The 23,470-nt window shown below is 41.0% G+C and overlaps 1 protein-coding gene across 1 annotated transcript in view; it reads left to right on the top strand.

Annotated features, from left to right (window-relative positions):
* The window catches only part of LOC132380092 (alpha-1,6-mannosylglycoprotein 6-beta-N-acetylglucosaminyltransferase B-like), a 919,103-nt gene that overhangs the window by 862,485 nt on the left and 33,148 nt on the right, over positions 1 to 23,470 (top strand). Inside the window, exon 13 of the mRNA XM_059948641.1 lies at positions 1,717 to 1,863. Within this exon, the coding sequence (XP_059804624.1) occupies positions 1,717 to 1,863 (147 nt within the window). The remainder of the gene's footprint in view (positions 1 to 1,716; positions 1,864 to 23,470) is intronic.

Raw genomic sequence — 23,470 nt, 5'->3', positions numbered from 1 at the left:
ATTAACAGGGGAGGATTACATAGGGTGGAAGGTGAAGGTTTTAGTTGGGAAGTGCTGTGTGATGAAGGTTAGCCTGATCGATAACTTTGGCCAGCCATGTGCAAAGGATGCAGGGGCAGACTACAACAGTAACCATGGGCAATTCACACCTCCAGGAGAGCTTGTTCACAAGGGCATCTGATCCTAGACCCCATCTAGAGCTATATCACTGACTGTACAAGGAACAGTCTGGACTGTTCCCAAATGCAGCACATTCAGTCCAGGAAACATTCCTCCTCCTCCTCTTCGGTTGCAAGCAGTGCGGGAAGAATGCTATGATTCTTTTTAGAATCAGATTAGTATCAAAAACAGATTTAATATATGTTCCAGTTTTAATGAAAAGTATTTAATGTGAAATGCTCAACTTAGGTTTCAGCATATACACTTTTATTTTCTTTCTTCCCTCTTTTCACTTCACTTATGAGACCACATGTGAACCTGATATATTCACTCTAATTCAACGCCCTTCCCTGGAGCTCAATGTTATTTTATCATCATCATTAAGCCTCAGTGATTACGGGGACACAATGACGATCTGGTCTTCCTCTGAGATTGCAAATGTCTTATGCAAATATCCATTTGAACTTGCTGCAATTAACCAATGTGCTGTGTACTAAGATAATCTTGTTCTTGTTCTCTCTCACACATATGTATGCATGCTGCGAGTAAGGCATTTCGTTCTAAGCTAATAGCAAAACAGTCATATCTGGTACATAGAGCTTAGAAAAATAGAGGGCTATGGGTAACCCTAAGTAATGTCTAAGATAAGGACATGTTGGGAACAGTTTTATGGGCCAAAGGGCCTGTATTGTGCTGCAGGTTTTCTATGTTTCTGTCTGAACAATACATTGCTGATACACCTAGCATTTTCTGTTTTGATTTCCAATTTCCAGCATCTGCATGCTTTGGCTTTTTAATGTAAAATTGGGAGTTTTCATCAGCACAAGGATTTATTTTTAATATGTTAATATTCCTGTAATATATTTGCAATCAAGCAATATAATTTCAATTTTTGAACTACGTTTTAAATAAATTTTTCATGCACTCTATAAAATAAGCTATTAAAAGAGAAGTAACTCATTTGGTGCAGAAAATAATTGTTTTTCCTCAGTAATACTATTGCAATAAAACTATTTGCTTCATTAGATAAAATTGTTTTTGGTTTTATAAATTATATTCGTGGTTCTTCCATTTTGTGTGAAAGGCTTTGTACCAAACTGAAGCCTTAAATGTGTTTGAATATTGTCATCATAGCATTCATTTGTGTAAATGGTTGTGTGTTTAATGTGCCATTAAAATAAGTGGTCAGATGAATTTTATATTATTGTGTTTTGGGTCCTTTTAAGATATGGAATCACAACTGATTATCAAAATGTTGAAAACCGTGACATAAAATTTAATATGGCATCTTTTATTGCAGACCATTCTGTTTCTGATAGAGATTTAAAATATGATTTCAACCCAAAGAAGCAATTGGACAACAGACTACTGAAAAAAAGGAATTAATCTTTCCTAAGCAAAGTGGCTTAAGCAATTCTCAATTCTCTTGTGCAATACTCTGATCAGAGCGCAAATGAAACAGGGCCTCTTTGGTCTTGGCTACTTCCTGTTTGAGCATTGACACAACAGCTGAGCAATGCTAATCATTCTCCCTTTCCTTCTCATTTTAAATTTCAGCTGTTCATTGGGTTGGGATTCCCATATGAAGGACCTGCGCCACTGGAGGCCATTGCCAATGGGTGCATTTTCCTGCAGCCTCGCTTCAATCCCCCTCACAACTCAAAGAACAATGAATTCTTCAGAGGAAAACCCACATCAAGAGAGGCAAGTATAACACTCAAAGGAATAATATTTCTATTAAGGTGATTATATTAGAAGTAATGCTTGTCAGAGAAATTACCTGCACTAAAATTATGCCTATTATTAATCAACACTAGATATTCAGTAAATTCCATCATTATAAGAATAACAGAAAGCTGAAAATGTAATCACTTTAGTCAGAGAATTTTGGCCCAACTGGTCCATGTTTACCAAGGTGCCCATACAAGCTAGGCCCATATTCCTCTTGATCTTTTTAGACCATAAGACATAGGGGCAGAATTTGGACATTCAGCCCATCAAGTATGCTCCATTATGACTGATTTATTATCCTTCTCAACCCCATTCTCCTGCCTTCTCTCCATAACCTTTGGTAATGATACTCTAACTAACCAAGGACCTATCAATCTCTGCTTTAAATATACCAGATGCCTTGGACTCCACAGTCATCTGTGACAATGAATTCCACAGATTCACCACCCTCTGGCTAAAGAAATTCCTCCTCATCTCTGTTTAAAGGGATGTCCTTCTGTTCTGAGGCTGTCCCCTCTGGTTTGCAAGTCTCCCACTATAGGACACATCCTCTTCACATCCACTATTTAGGCTTTTCAATATTTGATGGGTTTCAATGATAGTCCCCCTCATTCTTCTGAATTCTAGTGAGTACAGGCCCAGAGCATGCAAGTACTCATATATTAACCCTTTCATTCCTGAGATCATTCTTGTGACACACACAAAATGATGGAGAAACTCAGCAGACGAGGTAGGACCTATGGAAAAGAGTACAGTCGATCTATCCAGCCGAGCCCCTTAATCAAGACAGGAGAAAAAAAATGAAGGGTCGGAGTGAGAAGGTTGAGGGAGGGGAGGAAGAAACACAGGGTGATAGATGAAACCGGTGGGGGGGGGGGAGGAGAGGTGAAGTAAAGAGCTGGGATGTTGATTGCTGAAAGAGCGACAGAGCTGGAGAAGGGGAAATCTGATAGGAGATGACAGAAGGCCATGAAAGAAAGAAAAGAGGGAGGAGCACCAAAGAGAGGTGAGGGGCAAGTAAGAAGATAAGGTGAGAGAGGGTAATGGGAATGGGGAATGGTGAAGGGGGGAGGGCATTACAGGAAGTTCAAGTAATCGATGCTTTTCCAGCACTTTGTGTGTGTTGCTTGGATTTCCAGCATCTGCAGATTTTCTCTTGTTCATTCTCATGAGCCTCCTTTGGAACATCTTCAATATCAGCACTTTCTTTCTTCGATAAGGGGCCCAAAACTGCTCACAATAGTACAAGTGTGATCTAACCAATGCCTTATAAAGCCTTAGCTTTTCCCCCAGATACCTGTCCAAGTGTTTTTAAATTTTGTTAATGTAAAATATGTGCCTCGACCACTTCCGCTAACTGTTCATTCCATATGCAGTCCACCCATTGGGTTAAAAAATGCGTCTCAGGTTCTTATTAAAAAATCTCCTCTCAATTAAGTCTATCCCCTCTAGTTCTTGATTTCCCAGCCCTGAGATAAAGATTGTGCATATTCATCATATTATCTACACCTCTAATGATCTTACACACCTCCAGAAGGTCACTCCTCATTCTCCTATGCGCAAATGAATGAAGTCCTAGCCTGTTCATCTTTTCTCTATAACTCAATCCTTTGAGTCCTGAAAACATACTCGTAAATCTTTTCTGAATTCTTTCCAGCTTGGGGGCATGAAACCTTTGGAACCATTCTGCACTGTAAACTGATGTAAGGCTTCTTTCGGCGATCATTGACATCTTTTGATGGAAATCTTGCTATTTCTATTACATTTGTATGCTATTTATTCACTACTTTTATCAACAGAGCTTGGGTCGGTGAGTTGGCAGCAGTGAGTTTTTGCATTGGAATTACCAATGAATTATGCATTTTGTGATTTCTGCATCCTTGACAAGAGCAACACAGGAGCATAAGAAATGGGAGGAGGAGGAGAGGGGTATCAAGCCTATCGAGCCTGCTCTGCCATTCAATAGCTGATCTGGCTGTGGACTCAGATCCACCCACGTGCCTTTTCCCCATAACCCTTAACTCGCCTGCTATGAAAAAAATTACCTATCTTCAATATATTCAATGAGATAGCATCTACTGTTTCCTGTGCATAGAATTCCACAGACACACTACTCCAGAAAAAGTAGTTTCTCCTCATCTCCATCTTCAATCTATTCTTCTGAAACTTGAGGCTATGCCCCCAATTCTAGTCTCTCTTACCAGTGGAAGCAATGTTCCTGCTTCTATCTCATTCTTCCCTTTCATAATTTGATGTTTCTATAAAAGATCCACTCTCATTCTTTGGAATCCCAGCAATTGTTGTCCCAGGTGCCTCAATCTCTCCTCAGCCTGACCCCCTCATCTCCAGAATCAACCTGGTGAACCACTCTAAGGCCAGTATATTTTCTCAAGTAAGGAGACCTGAACCACATGCAGTACTCCAGATGCAGCCTCACCAGTACCCTGTATAGTTGCAGCATAGCCTCCTTGCTCGTAAATTCAGTCCAGCTTACAATGAAGGCCAACATTCTATTTGCTTTCTTGATAACCTGTTGCACCTGTGAACCAACTTTTTTGTGATTCATGCACAAGTATCCTCAAGTCTCTTGGCAAAACTGCAATCTTACACCATTTAGATAATCTGATCTTCTATATTCCCCTCCAAAGTGGATGGCCTCACATTTACCAATATTTTGCTCATCTGCCAGACCTTTACCCACTCACTTAACCTATCTATATCTCTTTGCAGTCTCCCCACCTCCTCTGCAGATGTACTTTTCAACTAACTCAATTTAGTTTTATCAGTAAACTTAGATGTGCTACACTTGGTCCCCTCTTCTAAATCAGCACCGACCCCTGTATAACTCTGCTCAACACTGACTGGCAAGTTAACCAATCCCCTCAACCTTCAACTCCATGTGACCTTATCTTATGAATAAGTCTAACAAAGGAGCTATGCTGACTTTAGCCACCAATTTCTACCTCATATGATGATAAAAAATTTCTACTGTTTTTACATGTTGACCTGGTTTGCTTTCATAATCTATCTTCCCTTTCCTTATTGCCTTACTGGTGGTTCTTTTTTGCTTTAAAGCATGCTGCTTTAAAGATTTCTCTGCCTTCCAGTTTTATACTACTCTTGGCAACTTTGCATACATAAGCTTATAGTTTGATGCCTTCCTTTATTTTCTTAGTTATCCAGGACTGGCCTCCCCACTCCTGCTGTCCTTGCTTTTAACTAAAATATATTTTTTGTTGAGCACAGTGAGAAGTCTCTTTGAAAGTCTTCCACTGTTCCGCAACCATCCCCCCCCCCCCCCCCCCCGCATAGCTTGTGTTCCAGGTCTACCCTCGCCATCTCCTCTCTCATCTCACTGGAGTCTCCAATAATACACAGATTTTAAATCTAACTATTGCAACCTTGAAATGTATGATAAATTTAGTTATTCATTTATCACTTTTTCCAAGTGAATCCTAACCAAAAGGTTAATTTTACTTGTCTCGCTGCACAGGACCAGATTTAAGATAACATTTTCCCTTGTAGGTTCACTAACATGCTGTTCAAGAACGCCAGCACAGATGCATTCTATGACTTCCTCTTCAAGACTGCCTCAACCAATTCACCCAATTTGCAAGTTCAAGTCCCCAATGACAACTGCTTTCCATTCTTACATGCATCAGATATTCCTTGGATTCCTGCTTGTGCCATTGTAATGTTATTATTCAGTGGCCTATAGACAACTCCCAATGATTTTTTCCTTTTTACTATTTATTCTTAATGTTTGCTCAGATGGACTCAACATTCTGCTCCCTATCTCTCACTGTTGCCCTGTCCTCATCATTAACTAAGAGCGCTAACCCACTTCCTTTACCTTCCTGCCAATCTTCCTTGTATTACCTGTTACCTTGGATATGTAATTCCCAATCATCTCCACATTGCAGCCATATTTCTGTACTGGCCATTAAATCATACCCCTTTGTGCCTCAGGTTCACTGAACTTGTTTTGATTACCATGGACATTCAGATAAAATGCCCTTGCACTCATTGCCCTCTTAGAATCTAGAAACTTTTATGTCCTTTGCACTTGACCTCTCTGACTATTCTCTTTTCTAACGTTTCCTTTGGTCTCTGCATTATTTCCTTGTCTTGCCACTTGGTTTCCCATCTGCATGTCATATTAGTTTAAAAACTTCCCAACAGCACTCACAAACAATCCCCCTAGGATATTTATCCTGGTCCTACCCAGCTGTAGACTATTCTGCTGTACAGTTCTCACCTCCCCAGAAATGATCCCAATGCCCAGCAAACATAACATCCCCCTTCTGTACCACTGCTCAAGCCACATGTGACACAGATAGCAAACCTCAAATTATTACCTTTGATGCCCTACTTTTAACTTATCTTAATTTACTTAAAATTAATTCAACTTGTAGAACCTCCTCCCACTATCTTCTTATGCCATTGGTATCTAAATCTACCATGACTACTGGCTGGTCACCCTCTCCTTCCAGGATGCTCTGCAACAGGTCAGATTCATCCCTAACTGCACCTGGAAACCACCATACCAACCAGGAATCCGGTTACGACCACATAAATTCCTGTATTCCTCTTACCATGGAGTCCCCTACCACAATAACACTGTTTCCTACCCTGCCGTGCAGCAGAGCCACCCACCGTGCCATGATCAGAATGACTGCGGCCTTTCCCTAATGAGCCATCTCCCCCAACAATATCCAGAGTGGTATATCTGTCCTGGAGGGAGCTGTCCACAGGGATCTCCTGCACTACTCTCTTGCTACTGTTCTGCCTGTTAGTTACCCATTCCTTCTCTTACCCTAGGTGCACAAACTGAAGTGTGACCAACTCTCTGCATGGGTTATCCCCAACATTCTCAGCATCGCGGAGTCCATACACAGCTCCAGACTCATCATGTGGTCAGTTAGGACTCTTCCTGCACTCAATCACCAGAGATTCTGGTGGCATCCATGAGCTCTACACATTGCACAGGAGGAGCATGACACAGGATAGGGCTTACCTACCATGACTGAAAGAGTTTAGGGGGTGGGGAGAATAAGGGACAAGAATAAATAAAAGTTTATCCCCCTTAGTGTTGCTCACCCTCCACAACAAAGCCCACAATTAGACAACAAGCAACACGTTCACAAAACAGCAGTCCCTCTCAAAAATGACTTTTTATCTTATTCTCTTCTTCTCCTCCTCTTTCTCCTCCATTATACCCACCTACTGAGCAGCATTCAAGCATACCAAATACTTCCCTTCCAGAAAGTCTTCCACCACTACCCAGTTTACATGTGTGCGTTTATGTCATTACAACCCCAAGTAGTACTAAGAACAATAAAGTCCCCTGACCATCAGCTAACGAAGTTCTTCTTTTCCATTGGAAAAAACTAAAAAAAAGTAAAAAAAAACATTAGCAATTCTTCATAGTCCAACTATTATTTCCCCTCCTTATAAAGCATCATTAATAACTTCTAGACTCAAGCCTTTTATCTCTAGATATTTTTCTATAGTGTTTATTTTTTAAGTCCTGCTTTAAGTAACAAATTTTGATTTATCAACAATCAATCAAATCCTTTGTTATAAAATCATGCACTTTACACACTGACTAATCTATTTGTATTCTGTACATTAATAGGTCCTATTGACACAGTCTTCGTACTTTCTGAAGAGCTTCTACTGTACAAATGATATGTCCATTTCTACCTGAACATGCTGTACTTCATCAGCTTTGTTATATACAGGACACCCTGCATAAGGAGAACTATATTCCTCTCCATAACTTCTACATTTTGGCTAAAGGCCTTCTTCACAACAACCACAATTATCTTCTCTAGCGCATCTACCACACTGCTTTTTACCCTTTTATGCTGCTGCTACATAAGCAAACTTCTGGCATTAGGGAACATCTCAGAGGGGCAGGACATAGGCTCAAACCACATAAATCATATAACCTAAATTAATCCTATCTGACAGCTTTTATCCATCAATTTAAATCAACATTGCTAAGCTACCTATTCTTACTCCACCACAAAGCCCACTTAGCATCTATAACTTTTCCCTCAACTAAATTAACTTGGTCCATGGATACATCTAGATGCACTCCAGGGATTACACCCCAAAGCCATTGTTGTTCAATATAGAACTCCTTGCTACTACTTTCCTTCTTTCCACAGCCTTTAACCCTAAGGCTTTCTTAAGTAGCTTACTATCTTTACAAAACACTATGAATGCCCCATCTCTTAAAGGTCTTGTGCTCATCATATCACCTAACACTTTTCTCAAATCCTTAGTTAATCCAATGAGATTGATATCAGAAACAGGCCCACATTCAAAACTCAGCAATGCCTTAAACTCTTCCTCTTTTATTTAAATCCTGTCCACTGCCTTCATCACTGGATGACAAGTCACTACAATCCTCAGTTTGCTGCTTATTTTTCCATTTCCCACAAACCTGCCATTCGCCTTCCTCCATACAACTCCTATCACCCATTACCACTTCATGTTCACTACCTCCATCTTCTCTGTCACTTCCTGCCAGCTCTACCCACCATTCCTGCATGAGTGTAACTCCTAAAAGGAGATTCCGCCCTTTACTCCAACTCCAAGCTCAACTCAGCTCCAGGAGCTGATGCTCCATGGCCACTCTGCTTGGCACTAACTCCTCCTCCTCCTTCTCCCCATCTTCCTTGTATTAGCATAAGCTTCTGAACTGGAGTGTGGGTCAGGATATCTTATTTCCATATATTTATATTTGTATCAAATTCTATGAAAAAAACCTGTATTCTTTAGGAAGCGCACTATATATTAAACCAATAATCCTGTGATCTAATTTTCAAAATGCTATTAATGCTAAATTGTATATTATTCTGTGAAAACTTTAAAATCAGCCATCCCCTCTCTTGATTATATCTTGAACATCTCACCAGTACATGCTCTACCATTTCTTGTTGATTACAATACTCGTGCCACCCATTATTGTGTTTCATCCTTAAAAACAATGTAATTTTTAAACTCTGTTTGCCCAAACCTCAATCTCAATATTATCACCTCCTCCCTCCTGCATTCCTTGACCATCCCCCTTCTTTCTGGATATTATACAGATATCTTCCTGTTCTCTCTTCATCCCATCGTTTTGTTCACATTTTCTTTATTTCACTTTTAATAATGTTTTTTTTATTTCTCCTTCGCTGTAATTTATTTGAATGTCCACTTGTGCTCATCGAGTTGCCTCCTTTGCTAATTTATCAGTCTGCTCATTCCCCCTAATACCAACATTTGCTGGAACCCACATAAAACATAGACAGAGTCCCATAATTTTAAGTCTAAATAGGGCTTCTAATATCTCACACATAATGTCTAGTCTTGCCTCTGAATGGAAAATCTTTTAGACTCTTGATTACTGTGCTTGAATCAGACAATATCACAGCTCTCATCATTCTCACTTTCTCCACCCACTGCAAAGCTAATAGTACAACTGTCATTTCACCTGTCTACACAGAGAAATCATCATTTATCCACACCTGCTTTTTAATGTTCAAATCAGCCATTACAAATCCTACTTCTAATCTACAATTACCATCATTGAAGCATACGTGTGTATTTGTAAATATTCACAATAATTATTATTTACACAAGATTCAACTATATCTTGATTTAAAATTATTTCTCTATTTTCCTGTCTCCATTCGAATAATTTGAGATCCTCCTCTGGTGCTTCACACAGCTCCCCAGGAAAAGGCTTTGTATCACTCACTGCCTTATTGCTAATTCCTGTCCTTTCTGCTTTTCCTTCAATACTGTAGTCTATGCAAAATTTCTGGTTTTCTTCCTTTCCTTTTCCCAGCATGAATCTAAAAGCTATATAGTTGTACAATTTTCTCCATGCCCTTGTAGGTTTACCCAATGTGATAACACAAGCTGAGCTCTTCTCAGTTCCAGAGGTGTCTCTCCCATTGCCACCACTGATGTTGTCCTTATTGCCCCACTGATCTTGTCCTTATTGCCCCACTGATGAGCCTTAATGCTTGATGTTGAATTATATCTAATCTCGAGCATACTGTATGGTGCTAATCTATATACTATACTTCCATAGTTTGGTTTTGATCATATTAATCCTATCTATGTTACTTTCAAAGATTTCCTATTAGCTCCCCATTCCTTTCCAATTAAACACCTCATAACATTTAGCACTTTCTTACTTTTGGTTATTACTTCCTTAATATGTGTTGACCATGTGAGACATTTATCAAACCAAGTTCTTGACACTAACTTAATTTTATTGGCTTCTGATATTTAGTTAATTAGCCAATCATCTATTAACTAGCAATCAGCTAGTTTTAAAACCCTTTCTTTTAAAATCCTTGCAAATGAGACTCTCAAGCAATGAACACCTCTTTTCAATTCTCCTGCTTTTACTCCAAGTGAAGCTATCAAACAGTAATAAAGAAAGTAAGAGAAACTGACCAGAAATTCACCTTAGCCTCTGCCTCTTCTCACCAAAGCTTAAATTCCCGACTCTAACCCCATTCATTCCCACGATGGCCGCTCCATTTAAACCTATTTCTTTTTATTGCCCCTAGTAAAACTCACAAGCAATGGAACTCGCTCTTTCAATGCTTCCTGCTCTAGCTCATGATCCTCCAAAGTGAAACCACGCACAGCTCCAGAACCATTGTGCAATGTGTCAGGAATTGCACCTGGATACTTTACCTGCACACTTTGTCATCAGGGACTCTGGCAGCCTCCCCGAGTCCCAAGGCAAACTTTGCTGCCCACATCTAATGCCCTTCTGAAGGAGGTAGGGAGTCAACTTTAGCCATCGGCAGGCCTTCTGATGAAGCTATTCCCATAGTGTAGTAAGGTAGTGAGATGCAGGGTTTGGATTCAGTGATGATGAAGGAATGAAGGAATAATATGTGTCCTAGCCTCCTCTATTTGTCTTTCTTGATGGTAGTGGCAGCAAGTTTGGGAGGATTTGGGAGGAGGTCAGGTCACAGATCTCTCAGTGGATGTGCATCTGGGGGATAGTGACCACCGCTCCCTGGCCTTTAGCATTATCATGGAAAAGGATAGAATTGGAGAGGATAGGAAAATTTTTAATTGGGGAAGGGCAAATTATGAGGCTATAAGGCTAGAAATTGCGGGTGTGAATTGGGATGATGTTTTTGCAGGGAAATATACTAAGGACATGTGGTCGATGTTTAGGGATCTCTTACAGGATGTCAGGGATAAATTTGTCCCGGTGAGGAAGATGAAGAATGGTAGGGTGAAGGAACCATGGGTGACAAGTGAGGTGGAAAATTTAGTCAGGTGGAAGAAGGCAGCATAAATTAGGTTTAGGAAGCAAGGATGGGGCTATTGAGGAATATAAGGTAGCAAGAAAGGAGCTTAGGAAGGGGCTGAGGAGAGCAAGAAGGGGGCATGAGAAGGTGGGTAGGGTAAAGGAAAACCCCAAGGTATCCTTCAGTTATTTGAAGAACAAAAGGATGACAGGAGTGAAGGTAGGACCGATTAGAGATAAAGGTGGGAAGATGTGCCTGGAGGCTGTGGAAGTGAGCAAGGACCTCAATGAATTCTTCTCTTCTGTATTCACCAATGAGAGGGAACATGATGATGGCGAGGACAATATGAGTGAGGTTGTAGTTCTGGAGCATGTTAATATTAAGGGAGAGGAGGTGTTGGAGTTGTTAAAATACATTAGGACAGTTAAGTCCCGGGGTCTGACGGAATATTCCCCAGGCTGCTCCATGAGGTGAGGGAAGAGATTGCTGAGCCTCTGGCTAGGATCTTTATATTCTCGTTGTCCACGGGAATGGTACCGGAGGATTGGAGGGAGGCGAATGTTGTCCCCTTGTTCAGAAAAGGAAGTAGGGATAGTCCAGGTAATTATAAAGCAGTGAGCCTTATGTCTGTGGTGGGAAAGCTGTTGGAAAAGATTCTTAGAGATAGGATTTATGAGCATTTAGAGAATCACAGTCTGATCAGGGATAGTCAGCATGGCTTTGAGAAGAGCAGATCATGTCTAACAAGCCTGTTAGAGTTCTTTGAGGAGGTGATCAGGCATATAGATGAGGGTAGTGCAGTGGATGTGATCTACATAGATTTTAGTAAGGCATTTGATAAGGTTCCACACGGTAGGCTTATTCAGAAAGTCAGAAGGCATGGGATCCAGGGAAGTTTAGCCAAGTGGATTCAGAATTGGCTTGCCTGCAGAAAGCAGAGGGTCGTGGTGAAGGGAGTACATTCAGATTGGAGGGTTGTGACTAGTGGTGTCCCACAAGGATCGGTTCTGGGACTCCTACTTTTCGTGATGTTTATTAATGACCTGGATGTAGGGATAGAAGGGTGGGTTGGCAAGTTTGCAGATGACACAAAGGTTGGTGGTGCTGTGGATAGTGTAGAGGATTATCAAAGATTGCAGAGAGACATTGATAGGATGCAGAAGTGAACTGAGAAGTGGCAGATGGAGTTCAACCCGGAGAAGTGTGAAGTGGAACACTTTGGAAGAACAAACTCCAAGGCAGAGTACAAAGTAAATGGCAGGATATTTGGTAGTGTGGAGGAGCAGAGGGATCTGGGGGTACGTCCACAGATCCCTGAAAGTTGCCTCACAAATAGATAGGGTAGTTAAGAAAGCTTATGGGGTGTTAGCTTTCTTAAGTGGAGGGATAGAGTTTCAGATTCGCAAGGTAATGATGCAGCTCTATAAAACTCTGGTTAGGAAATGCTTGGAGTACTGTGAGCAGTTCTGGTTGCCTCACAATAGGAAGGATGTGGAAGCATTGGAAAGGGTACAGAGCAGATTTACCAGGATGCTGCCTGGTTTAGAGAGTATGCATTATAAACAGAGATTAAGGGAGCTAAGAAGGTGGATGAGAGGAGACATGATAGAGGTATATAAGATATTAAGAAGAATAGATAGAATGGGCAGCCAGCGCCTCTTCCCCAGGGCACCACTGCTCCATACAAGAGGACATGGCTTTAAGGCAAGGGTGGGAAGTTCAAGGGGGATATTAGAGGAAGGTTTTTTACTCAGAGAGTGGTTGGTGTGTGGAATGCACTGCCTGAGTCAATGGTGGAGGCAGATACACTAGTGAAATTTAAGAGACTACTAGACAGGTATATGGAGGAATTTAAGATGGGGGGGGGGGTATACGGGAGGCAGGGTTGTGAGCCGAAGGGCCTGTACTGTGCTGTACTATTCTATGTTCTAAGTTATGATTCTGATACAACATAGTGCTGAAAAAATTTCCACATTCACAACAGAGTAGTTAGGGCAATACATCTACAAGTTTAAAATGTAAGTTTGGGTACTTCTCCTTAGAAAAAAACAAGGTGAAGAAGAGACTTGAGTATGGTAAATAGTGAGAGGCTGCTCCAAGTAGTAGCTGATTTAGGAGCAGAGATTTAAAACTTAGACCAAAGGGTACAAATGGGATAGGAGGAAAAATTCTTTATGGTATAGTTATGATCTGGAACTCACTGTGGGATATGGGAAGTGGAATTATTAAAGGCTTTCACAAGGGAACTGACAGGCAATTAAGAGAGAATAATTATGAGGAAAGACTACAGGTGACTCCCATGTTGCAGTCATTTGGATAATAACAATTCACTCTTACAGATCGCTGCACAAGTAATTGAAGTATTTGTTGTCACAGAATTTATATGAATAAAATAAATAAATAAAAACCATTTTTCCAACTTGCATTTCTTGGCCCATGCACTGATGATGCAACTTTGTGCTGTGGAAAATATAAACCAGATTGTTTTCTGGCATAACACAGGGGGCGGGTCACCTGTAGCGGTTCCTCTGCCAGAGGTGAACAGTCTCCCTAAGTACCATAACACTATCATCTTATTTTCTAGCTAAGTATGAGTAAACATTGCTCAAAAAGGATCTAGTGTTTTCCTAGCGTATATGATAAATAAACTCTTCTCGGGCTTCCAGCTGGGTACAGATATCAATTTTAACTGACGTTTTAATGACAAACTCTGCCTTTCCTGATGAAGATGGTAGAGTTTGTCATCGAAACATCAGTTAAAATCGATCAACGCACACAAAGTGCTGGTGGAACACAGCAGGCCAGGCAGCATCTACAAGAAGAAGCACTGTCGACATTTCGGGCCGAGACCCTTCATCAGGACTAACTGAAAGGAAAGATAGTAAGAGATTTGAAAGTAGTTGGGGGGGGAATGCGAAATGATAGGAGAAGACCGGAGGGGGTGGGATGAAGCTAAGAGCTGGAAAGGTGATTGGTGAAAGTGATACAGAGCTGGAGAAGGGAAAGGATCATGGGACGGGAGGCCTTAGGAGAAAGAAAGGGGCAGAGGGTGGAGCACCAGAGGGAGATGGAGAACAGGCAGTGTGATGGGCAGAGAGAGAGAAAAAAAACAAACAACTAAATATGTCAGGGATGGGGTAAGAAGGGGAGGAGGGGCATTAACGGAAGTTAGAGAAGTCAATGTTCATGCCATCAGGTTGGAGGCTACCCAGCTGGTATATAAGGTGTTGTTCCTCCAACCTGAGTTTGGATTCATTTTGACAGTAGAGGAGGCCATGGATAGACATATCAGAATGGGAAGGGGACGTGGAATTAAAATGTATGGCCACTGGGAGATCCTGCTTTCTCTGGCGGACCGAGCGTAGGTGTTCAGCAAAACGGTCTCTCAGCCTGCATCGGGTCTCACCAATATATAAAAGGCCACACCGGGAGCACTGGACGCAGTATACCACACCAGCCAACTCACAGGTGAAGTGTCGCCTCACCTGGAAGGACTGTCTGGGGCCCTGAATGGTGGTGAGAGAGGAAGTTTAAGGACAGGTGTAGCACTTGTTCTGCTTACATGGGTAAGTGCCAGGAGGAAGATCAGTGGGAAGGGGACGAGTGGACAAGGGAGTTGCGTAGGAAGCAATCCCTGCGGAAAGCAGAAAGGGGGGGGAGAGAAAGATGTGCTTGGTAGTGGGATCCCATTGGAGGTGGCGGAAGTTACGAAGAATTATACGTTGGACCTGGAGGCTGGTGGGGGGTGTAGGTGAGGACAAGGGGAACCCTATCCCGAGTGGGGTGGCAGGCGGATGGGGTGAGGGCAGATGTGTGGGAAATGGGAGAGATGTGTTTGAGAGCAGAGTTGATGGTGGAAGAAGGGAAGCCCCTTTGTTTAAAAAAGGAAGACATCTCCTTCATTAAAATCGATACCTGTTCCCGGCTGGAAGCCCAAGAAGAGTTTATTTGTAAACATTGCTTATCTTAGATTCAGGTAAATATACTGCTTCACAGTGAGACTAGAACAAAACTATGTGCTTAGACATAGCCAGAGTATTACTGACTTCACCATCTCTCACAAAAAGATTTCATGCATGTTCAGTCCTGACGAAGGGTCTCGGCCCAAAACGTCGACAGTGCTTCTCCCTATAGATGCTGTCTGGCCTGCTGTGTTCCACCAGCATTTTGTGTGTGTTGTTCCTGCATGTTCAATGGCCTTTCCCTATCATTTCAGGCAAATTGTCAGATATGCCAATTGGTAACATATGCATAAAATAAATTATATCAAAGCAAACAGTTTTACATAGTTTCAAGACAAAGAGAGCCAAAAGTAAGGGATGTATGGATATGAAGCCTTTGAAGCTTAGAAAGACTTGGGGAAACATGCATAAAATGCTGGAGGAACTCAGCAGGCCAGGCAGCATCCAGGCAATGAGTGCAGTTGACGTTTCAGGCCGAAACCCTTCAGCGTCTTGCCTGGCCTCCAGCATTTTGTGTGTGTTGCTCAGATTTTATTTTCTCTTGTTTGTGATTGACTGACTTGGGGGAGTTCATTTATGGAGCTTCTGAAAGAGGAACTGAAAAGCAGTCCTACTAGAATTAAAGTGCATCAGTTTCTATTGAACCTTGGAGCAACAGCTGACAAATGTAAGCATGCTAGTTAAGTAAATAAAAATGTGTTTGTACTCAGGCTGAATAAGAGCAGAAAGACTAAGATGAACAAAGTATTACCCCGGCTGCCTTGCTGCAGATCTTCAAACTATTCATTGAAAGTGGCATCACAGGTAGATAGGGTTGCAAAGAAAACTTTTAGCACATTGACCTTCATTAAATCAAGGTATTGAGTGCAGGAGATGGGATGTTATGTTGAAGTGATGTTAGACATTGATGAGGCCTAATTTGAAGTATTGTATGCAACGTTGGCTACCCACTTACAGGGAAAATGTTAGGTTCAGTCAGTCTGCATTACAACAAAGCTTTTGAGCATAAGATCCCTCAGAAGGAAGTGGATTTGGCTCAGTACATCATGGGTAAAATGCTCCCAACCATTGAGCATATCTACCTGAAACGTTGCCGTAGAAAGGCAGCGTCCATCATCAAAGATCCCCACCACCCAGGCCATCCTCTTTTCTCACTGCTGCCATCAGGTAGAAGGTGCAATTGCCTCACTACTTGCACCACCAAGTTCAAGAAAAATTACTAATTCTCAACCGTCAGGCTCTTGAACAAACGGGGATAAGTACACATTGTGCCTGTGTATAACTACAAATTTATTAAATAAAAGCATAAGCATGGGAGATGGCTTTAACTGGTGTATTCACATTGAGGTGAGAGAGAGAGAGAGAGAGAGAGGACAATGTGCGTGCATAGACAACAGTGCATGTGCAGACAACAGATCAATATGTAGTGCTAAGGGGAGGATCATCATTCTAAAAGAATAGGACTATGTATTATACTTCCTCCCACTTTAGATTAATGGAACATAAAGCTGTATATGTACAAAACATTCAATTTCCTTTTCATAAACCCATATTCCAAATAAACATGCTTTCACAATAACAGTCCATAACTAACTTCACAGTTCTAAATGTTCAGTCTTTTGGGTGGCACTCTCTTTCAGGATAGTGCCCCTGGACCTGTGCTGTGGCATCAGATTTGGCAGGTACCTTGTCTAAGAAAAAGTTCTTGGTTTGCAGTGTCACATCATCACTGAGAGGTAAGTTCAGTGACTGTAATGTGTCCATCTTGCAGTCAACTCAGGTGTGTTTTTCAGATGAGTATCCAGTATCCGATCCACATGACATTTCCATGTCTGATCTCCAACATCCACTGTGTACATCAGTGGTCCAGTTCTTGTAGCTATCCTACCACGTGTCAACTTTTCCTCTCAGTAATCACGTGTCAGGACTTGCTGTCCAGTCTTGAAGCTCCGTGCAGCTTCACTTGGCAGCTGGCTGAACTGTTTATTCTGCACTTCCCTCCATACATCTCGCTTTAGGAGGTCTATGTGAGATCTCAAATTCCTGTTCCTGAACAGCATTGCAGGTGTTTGATTTGTTGTCGCATGAACAGAGTTGCAATACACAAAGAGGAACTTGTCCACCTTGTGCTGTAGGGAAATGTTCTCCTTGTCTATTACTTTAATGGATTTCTTGAAGGTTTGGATAAACCTTTCAGCTAACCAACTTGTTGCTGGGTGGTGAGGAGCTGACTTGAAATGTCTGATGCCATTTTTCTTCATGAACACTAGGAATTCTTCTGACATGTGTTGTGGTCCTTTGTCACTCACAATTTGTTCTGGTAAGCTGACACTGATGAAGATAGTCCAGTCCTCAAAGCAGAAAAAGCCCTTGCTGAGGTGGTAGACTTCATTGGTATAACCTCTGGCCACTTCGAATGAGCATCCACAGCACTCAGGAACATGGAGTCCATGAATGGCCCAGCTAAGTTAATATGGATTCTTTGCCATGGTGATGATGGCCACTCCCATGGGTGTAAAAGTGCCTGTGGGGATGCATTTTGAACATTTTGCATCCTGAACAGCTTTTGGCCAAGTTTTCAATCTGTTTATCTATTACCGGCCACCACACACATCTCCAGGTGAGACATTTCATCTTGACTGTACCCAGTTGACCTTCATCCAGAATTCCTAACACTCTAGTGTGCAGTTTAGAGGGAACCACAACACAAGATCCACAATCCAGACATCAGTTTTCTTTGACATACCAACAGTTGGTCTTGTCTCACTAAGAACTCTGGAAATACAGGGTTACCATGAGCTAGCCATCCTTGCATGGTGATGTCATTGACCTTTGACAATGTCAGGTCATTCCTTGTTTCCCTTTGTATTTCGGAATTTGCTACCGGCAACTGGCCACCAATGTGGTGTGGAACACCTCTGCTAGGTCACAGAATGACGCTCTTCTTCTCCCTTTGCCATTAGTGAAAGACATGACCATCAGTATTGCTGTGTTGTTTGGTAGCCTTGAACTCTCAGTCATAAAAGTGGGCTTCTAGAAATAGTGTCCAATGTTGTAACCGGGTAACAATCATCACTGGGATTTCCTTCCTATGATTGAAAAGGAACACAAGGGACAGGTGATCTGTTACTGGTGTAAACTTTTGTCCATAGATGGTGTGGTGGAACTTCTTAATTAATCAACCTCTTGGTTGATCTGTGTGCCATCACATTCTGCACTCGTCTGTGATCTTGAAGCAAATGCAATCGACATTCAGATCCATCTTTCATAATGTGTGACAAAATAGCTCCAATGCCGTAAAGGGATGCATCCCATGCCAGTCTGATAGGCAGGGATGGGGCATAATAGGTGAGCCATTCATCAGATGTTATCAGTCTCTTAATTTCCTTGAATGCTTTTTCATATCTTTCTGACCATTCCCACTTTGCTCCTGTCAGTGAGAGTGCTGAAGCAATGTTTGGGAGAAACCGGTGGTAGTAGTTTACAAGGCCCAAGTATCATCTGAGTTGTGACACATTTGGGTGCCTGTAGCACTTCTTCAGTCCTCATTTGTGAGATACGTAATCCATGCTTGTCAATGACATGTCCACAATATGATATTTCACTTTTGAAAAACTCTCATTTCTCTCTCTTTCCATGCAGACCATACTCACTCAGCCTGGCAAGCACTTTCCCAAGGTTCTAGAGATGCTTTTCATTATTTTGGCCAGTCGTGATGATGTCATCAGGGTAATATTGTGTTCCTGGGATACCTTGGAGCATTGGAACAGCCCTTAATGGGTATTGATTGTGAAGAACTTCCTGCTTGACTCCTCAATCTCCATGTCTTCTATTCATGGCAGGGGTTACTGCACAGTACACATCACCAGGTTGATGCTCACCCTGAAATTCCCATATATGCAAACAGCTCTGGCCTTCCCTTTCTTAATCACTGGAACAATGGGCGTGGTCCACTCAACCTTAGAGATAATTCCAGATGCCTCCAATCTCTGCAGTTCAACATTCACTTTAGGACGTAGTGCGTAAGGCACTGGAGGAACTTTATGGAATCTATGGAATCTTGCAGTTTCATCCAGTTCCATTCTGGCCTTCATGCCTTTGAGTTGCCAATCTCCTTTTCAAACACCTTCTCATTAACATTTAGCTGCTGTACCAGTTTCAGAGTGGTGCTGCTGTTGCTTGTCGATGTCACACTGAGAGCTTTGATTGAGTGCCAGTCTAATTGGATTTTTCTCAACCATTCACGACCAAAAAGCACTGGCCCTCCACTTTACAATACATAAAGCTCTAACTGTTGTGTATGGCCTCCATACGTCACATTTACTTTCAGTTTGCCTTTGGGAGACACTTCTTTGCCTGTGTAAGTCTTTAGCATCAGTGAGATCTTCTCTACTGCTACCTTAGAAAACAGTCTGTTGTAGTCTGGAATTCTGAACAAAGCTAACCCTGTATCCAACTCCATTTTCAGTTTTACACCAGACACATCTATTGTGATTCATATTATATTGCAATCTGCCTCAGTAATACAATGCAGTTCTGGGCATGACAGTTTATCACCATCAGATTCTATGTTGTCTGATTCTGTTTTACATTCGCTAACCTTCTGCATTTGCTTAATTTTGTATTCGTGACTTTTCATTCGGTTGGGCTTTTTGGCTGTGTTGCACACTCTCTCTATGTGACCTTCTCTGTGACACTTTCTGCAGACTTTTTGTTTGAACCAACAGTCATTTGCATCATGGAAGGATTTGTCACATCGATAAGCTCTTCGGCTTTTTTTGCACAATTCAGGGATATTTTGTGCATTTCACATTCTGACCTCCTTTTCTGTAGTTCTGCTAAATTCTTAGTTGCAGTCTCTAACAATATTGCAATGGTCAATGCCCATTCTAAGGTTAGGTCTCTTTAGGAAAGTAGCCCCATCTGAGTACTTTGGCTGTGTATGCCACACACAAACCTGTCCCTTAATGCATCAGAAAGCCCATTTCTAAAATCACAGTACTGGGAAAGTTTGAGCAGTTCTGCAATTTATTGGGAAACACATTCATCCTTTGCCTGGTTCCTTTTGTAAAATCGAAATCTCTCAGCTATTACGAGTAGTTTAGGGCTGAAGTGATTTTGTAAAATTGTAACAATTTCATCAAATGTCTTGCTTGTTGGCTTTTCAGGGGTTACTAGGTTGCATAAGAGGTTGTACATTCTTGGGCCCATTAAGCTAAGAACTGTAGGGGCTTTCTTCTGCTCATCCACATTGTTCGCATTACAATACAGTTCAACCCTCTCAATATTTGACTCCCATCCTTCATTATTCTATCAAATTTATAAACATTCCTGACTGAAGCGATTGCCATGTTATTTTCACTTTAAACTCAATGCATTTTCCTTTTTTTTCCATCTTTTTATTATTGTTATGAATATCAACAAAATACAATTGATACATAGATAATGGGATTACAAACATACACATTTCATCTGCGCATGAAAGAATACATAAGCAATGATTACAGTATGGATGATACAATATATAAATAAACAATATATAAATAAACAAGGCAAATCTAGGTATATCATAATATATAATAAAAAACAGAAAAAAGAAAAAGAAAAAAATTATGCAAAAAAAACTAACCTAATAATCTAATAACTAATAAGGAAAAAAAACAAAAAAGGAAAAAGAGAAAAAGAAAAACTGGAAAAAGAGAAAAATAAGGGCTGTTTTCAATGTTACTATGTATTGTACTCGCACATTTGTTAGCGTCTGTAACAGCCTTCTCGTGCTGTTCAGCTCTCTCTGTTTTTCTCCCATAACTGTCAGTACAGTTCATGATATCTTCTGAGATTCAGGTTTGTACTCGTCACCAATTTGTTGTGTCTGTGCCCTACCACATATAGATTAAATAAAAACGTGCCTGCGGGAGATGTCTTTAACATTGCAGCGAGAGACAGAGAGAGAACAGTGCGCATGCATATACAACAGATCAATACGTAGTGCTAAGGGGGCGTTGGACATTTCTCTTAAAGAAATAGATCCACACATTATTACACACATTTAAGGACTCTTATATCTTGTTACTTCATGCTCATTATTTATTGCTATCTATTTGTATCTGCCTTTGCACAGTTTGTCGACCATTGATCCTGTTTGCAGTTACTGTTCTATTGAGTTGGTAAAAAGAATCTCTGGTTTGTATGTGGTGAAAGTATATACTCTGATAAATTTTACTTTGAGCTTCAAACTTTATTCCTTGGAACATAGAAGATTGAGAGGACATTTGATAGTGGTACGCAAAATTACGAGGTGTATAGATAGCATAACTGCAAGCAGGCTTTTTCCACCGAGGTTGGTTGGGACTATAACCGAAGGTCATGGGTTAAGGATAAAAGGTGAAAAGTCTAAAGGGAACATGAGGGGAAGCTTCTTCAGATGGTTGTGATGGTATGGAATGAGCAGCTAGCACAAGTGTTGCATGCAAGCTCGATTTCAATGTTTAAGAGAAGTTTGGGTAGGTCCATGGATGATAGAGGTATGGAGGGCTATGGTCCAGGTGCAGGTTGATGAGAGTAAGCAGTTTAAATAGTTCAACATGGACTAGATGGGCCAAATGGCCTTTTTCTGTGCTGTTCTTTTCTAAGACTCTATGTCTCTATTATAGTGCAGGTTTACATCAATGGGAATGTGGAGGTATTCCGGGTCCTTTCAGCTGATGTGACAGCATTTCGGAATGAGCTTTCTCCCCTATTGTTCAATTCCCTCCAAGTGGGCTTCGTGGTCTGGATGAGTAGGATTGTCCATTCTTCTGCCCAATGGTCTTTTAGCTTCGTAGTACTGATGTTGTCAGTCATGGGATAAAAAGCTGATTGTAAAATTAGGAGAATGAAATAACAGTATCTTTCTTCTCTGATTGTCCTGAATCTGCACCTCCTCAACATATTTTCCATGAAATTCCATTGCTCATATTCTACACGTTACACATTTTGGAATTGAGCAGACCTATGGAACCTATGCACATCTTCTGCTGCAGGCACCTTCTTTCATAAAAGTTTAATGCACTCAAAGAAAATGCTGCCACAACCCTAAGTTCTCTTTAAACAGAAAATAAGCTAAAACAGTAAAGAGGTTCATGGGTAGCTTTATAATCAGAAATTTAAATTATCAGTTGAATGCTCACAACATCAAAAACGAATATTTTTCTCATCTAAGGAGCACCTCATTGGTAATGAAATACAGCTCACTCTCCTAGTTTAAGTTATGAAACAGCACTGCTCATTTATTCTGTGACCAAGTATGTATATGTCTATGCCAGGCCAATTTACTAATGCGTGCCAAGCCACTTATTCCAATTAATGTGAGCCACATTGATTGCTTTAAAATCTCTTACCATGAAGAGAGTGGGTTTGGTTAATCATGTGTAGGTTTGTGTTTGTTATCTTATTTCAACCCTGTGTTACTACACAGATCTATTAATTGCCCCATGTACGTGTAATGATAAATATATTAAGTTATCCACTCTGTGCTTTCAGTGATTAATTGGAAGTTCTGTTGTTTAGCTCAATTATTTAGCTTTGATTGAAGCACAAAAAAAAAGCCTCATATCAGTCTTTGCAGCCAACAGCTGCACAAAACAGATTTGTTTTCATAACATGCATTGCTTCACAGTCATCTCAAACAAGCTCCCTGTATGTTTACTGTGAGTCAGTGAATCTTGCAGAGCTGCAAATTCTCCAGGTACTTTGCTGAATAATTAATACTTAACTAATTATTGTGACTTTTTAAAGAATCCCAGGGATGAAACTAATAAAGAGCATTAGTCCAAATAACAAATTGATGGTTTAGTTGACATGTTGCCAAAAGTGTATCAGCTGAAATATTTAGCATGTTGTGTGACAAGGAAAGAGGCGAGATGAAGAAAATGACACATCATTAAACTCAGTTATTTTAAGTCTGAATGGACCATCTAACAGGAAGGGGTCAATAACTTTACTGGGTGTTTTTTCTAGGCCGCTCAATAGTAACAGGGATATCAAGGAGCAGATAGGGAAACAGATCCTGGAAAGGAGTAATAATAACAGAGTTGGCATGATGGGAGATTTTAATTTCCTAAATATCGATTGACATCTCCGTAGAGCAAGGGATTTAGATGGGGTGGAGTTTGTTAGGTGTGTTCAGGAAGGTTTCTTGATAAAAGATGTAGCTAAGCCTACAAGAGGAGAGGCAGCACTTGATTTGGTATTGGGAAATGAACCTGGTCAGATCTCTCAGTGGAAGAGCATTTTGGAGATAGTGATCATAATTCTGTCTCCTTTACAATAGCATTGGAGAGAGATAGTCAGCAT

This window comes from Hypanus sabinus, chromosome 23, assembly GCF_030144855.1.
Source record: "Hypanus sabinus isolate sHypSab1 chromosome 23, sHypSab1.hap1, whole genome shotgun sequence".
Taxonomy (NCBI): Eukaryota; Metazoa; Chordata; class Chondrichthyes; order Myliobatiformes; family Dasyatidae; genus Hypanus; species Hypanus sabinus.
The sequence above is the reverse complement of the archived record's forward strand: the minus strand, read 5'-3'. Positions and strand labels throughout refer to the sequence as shown.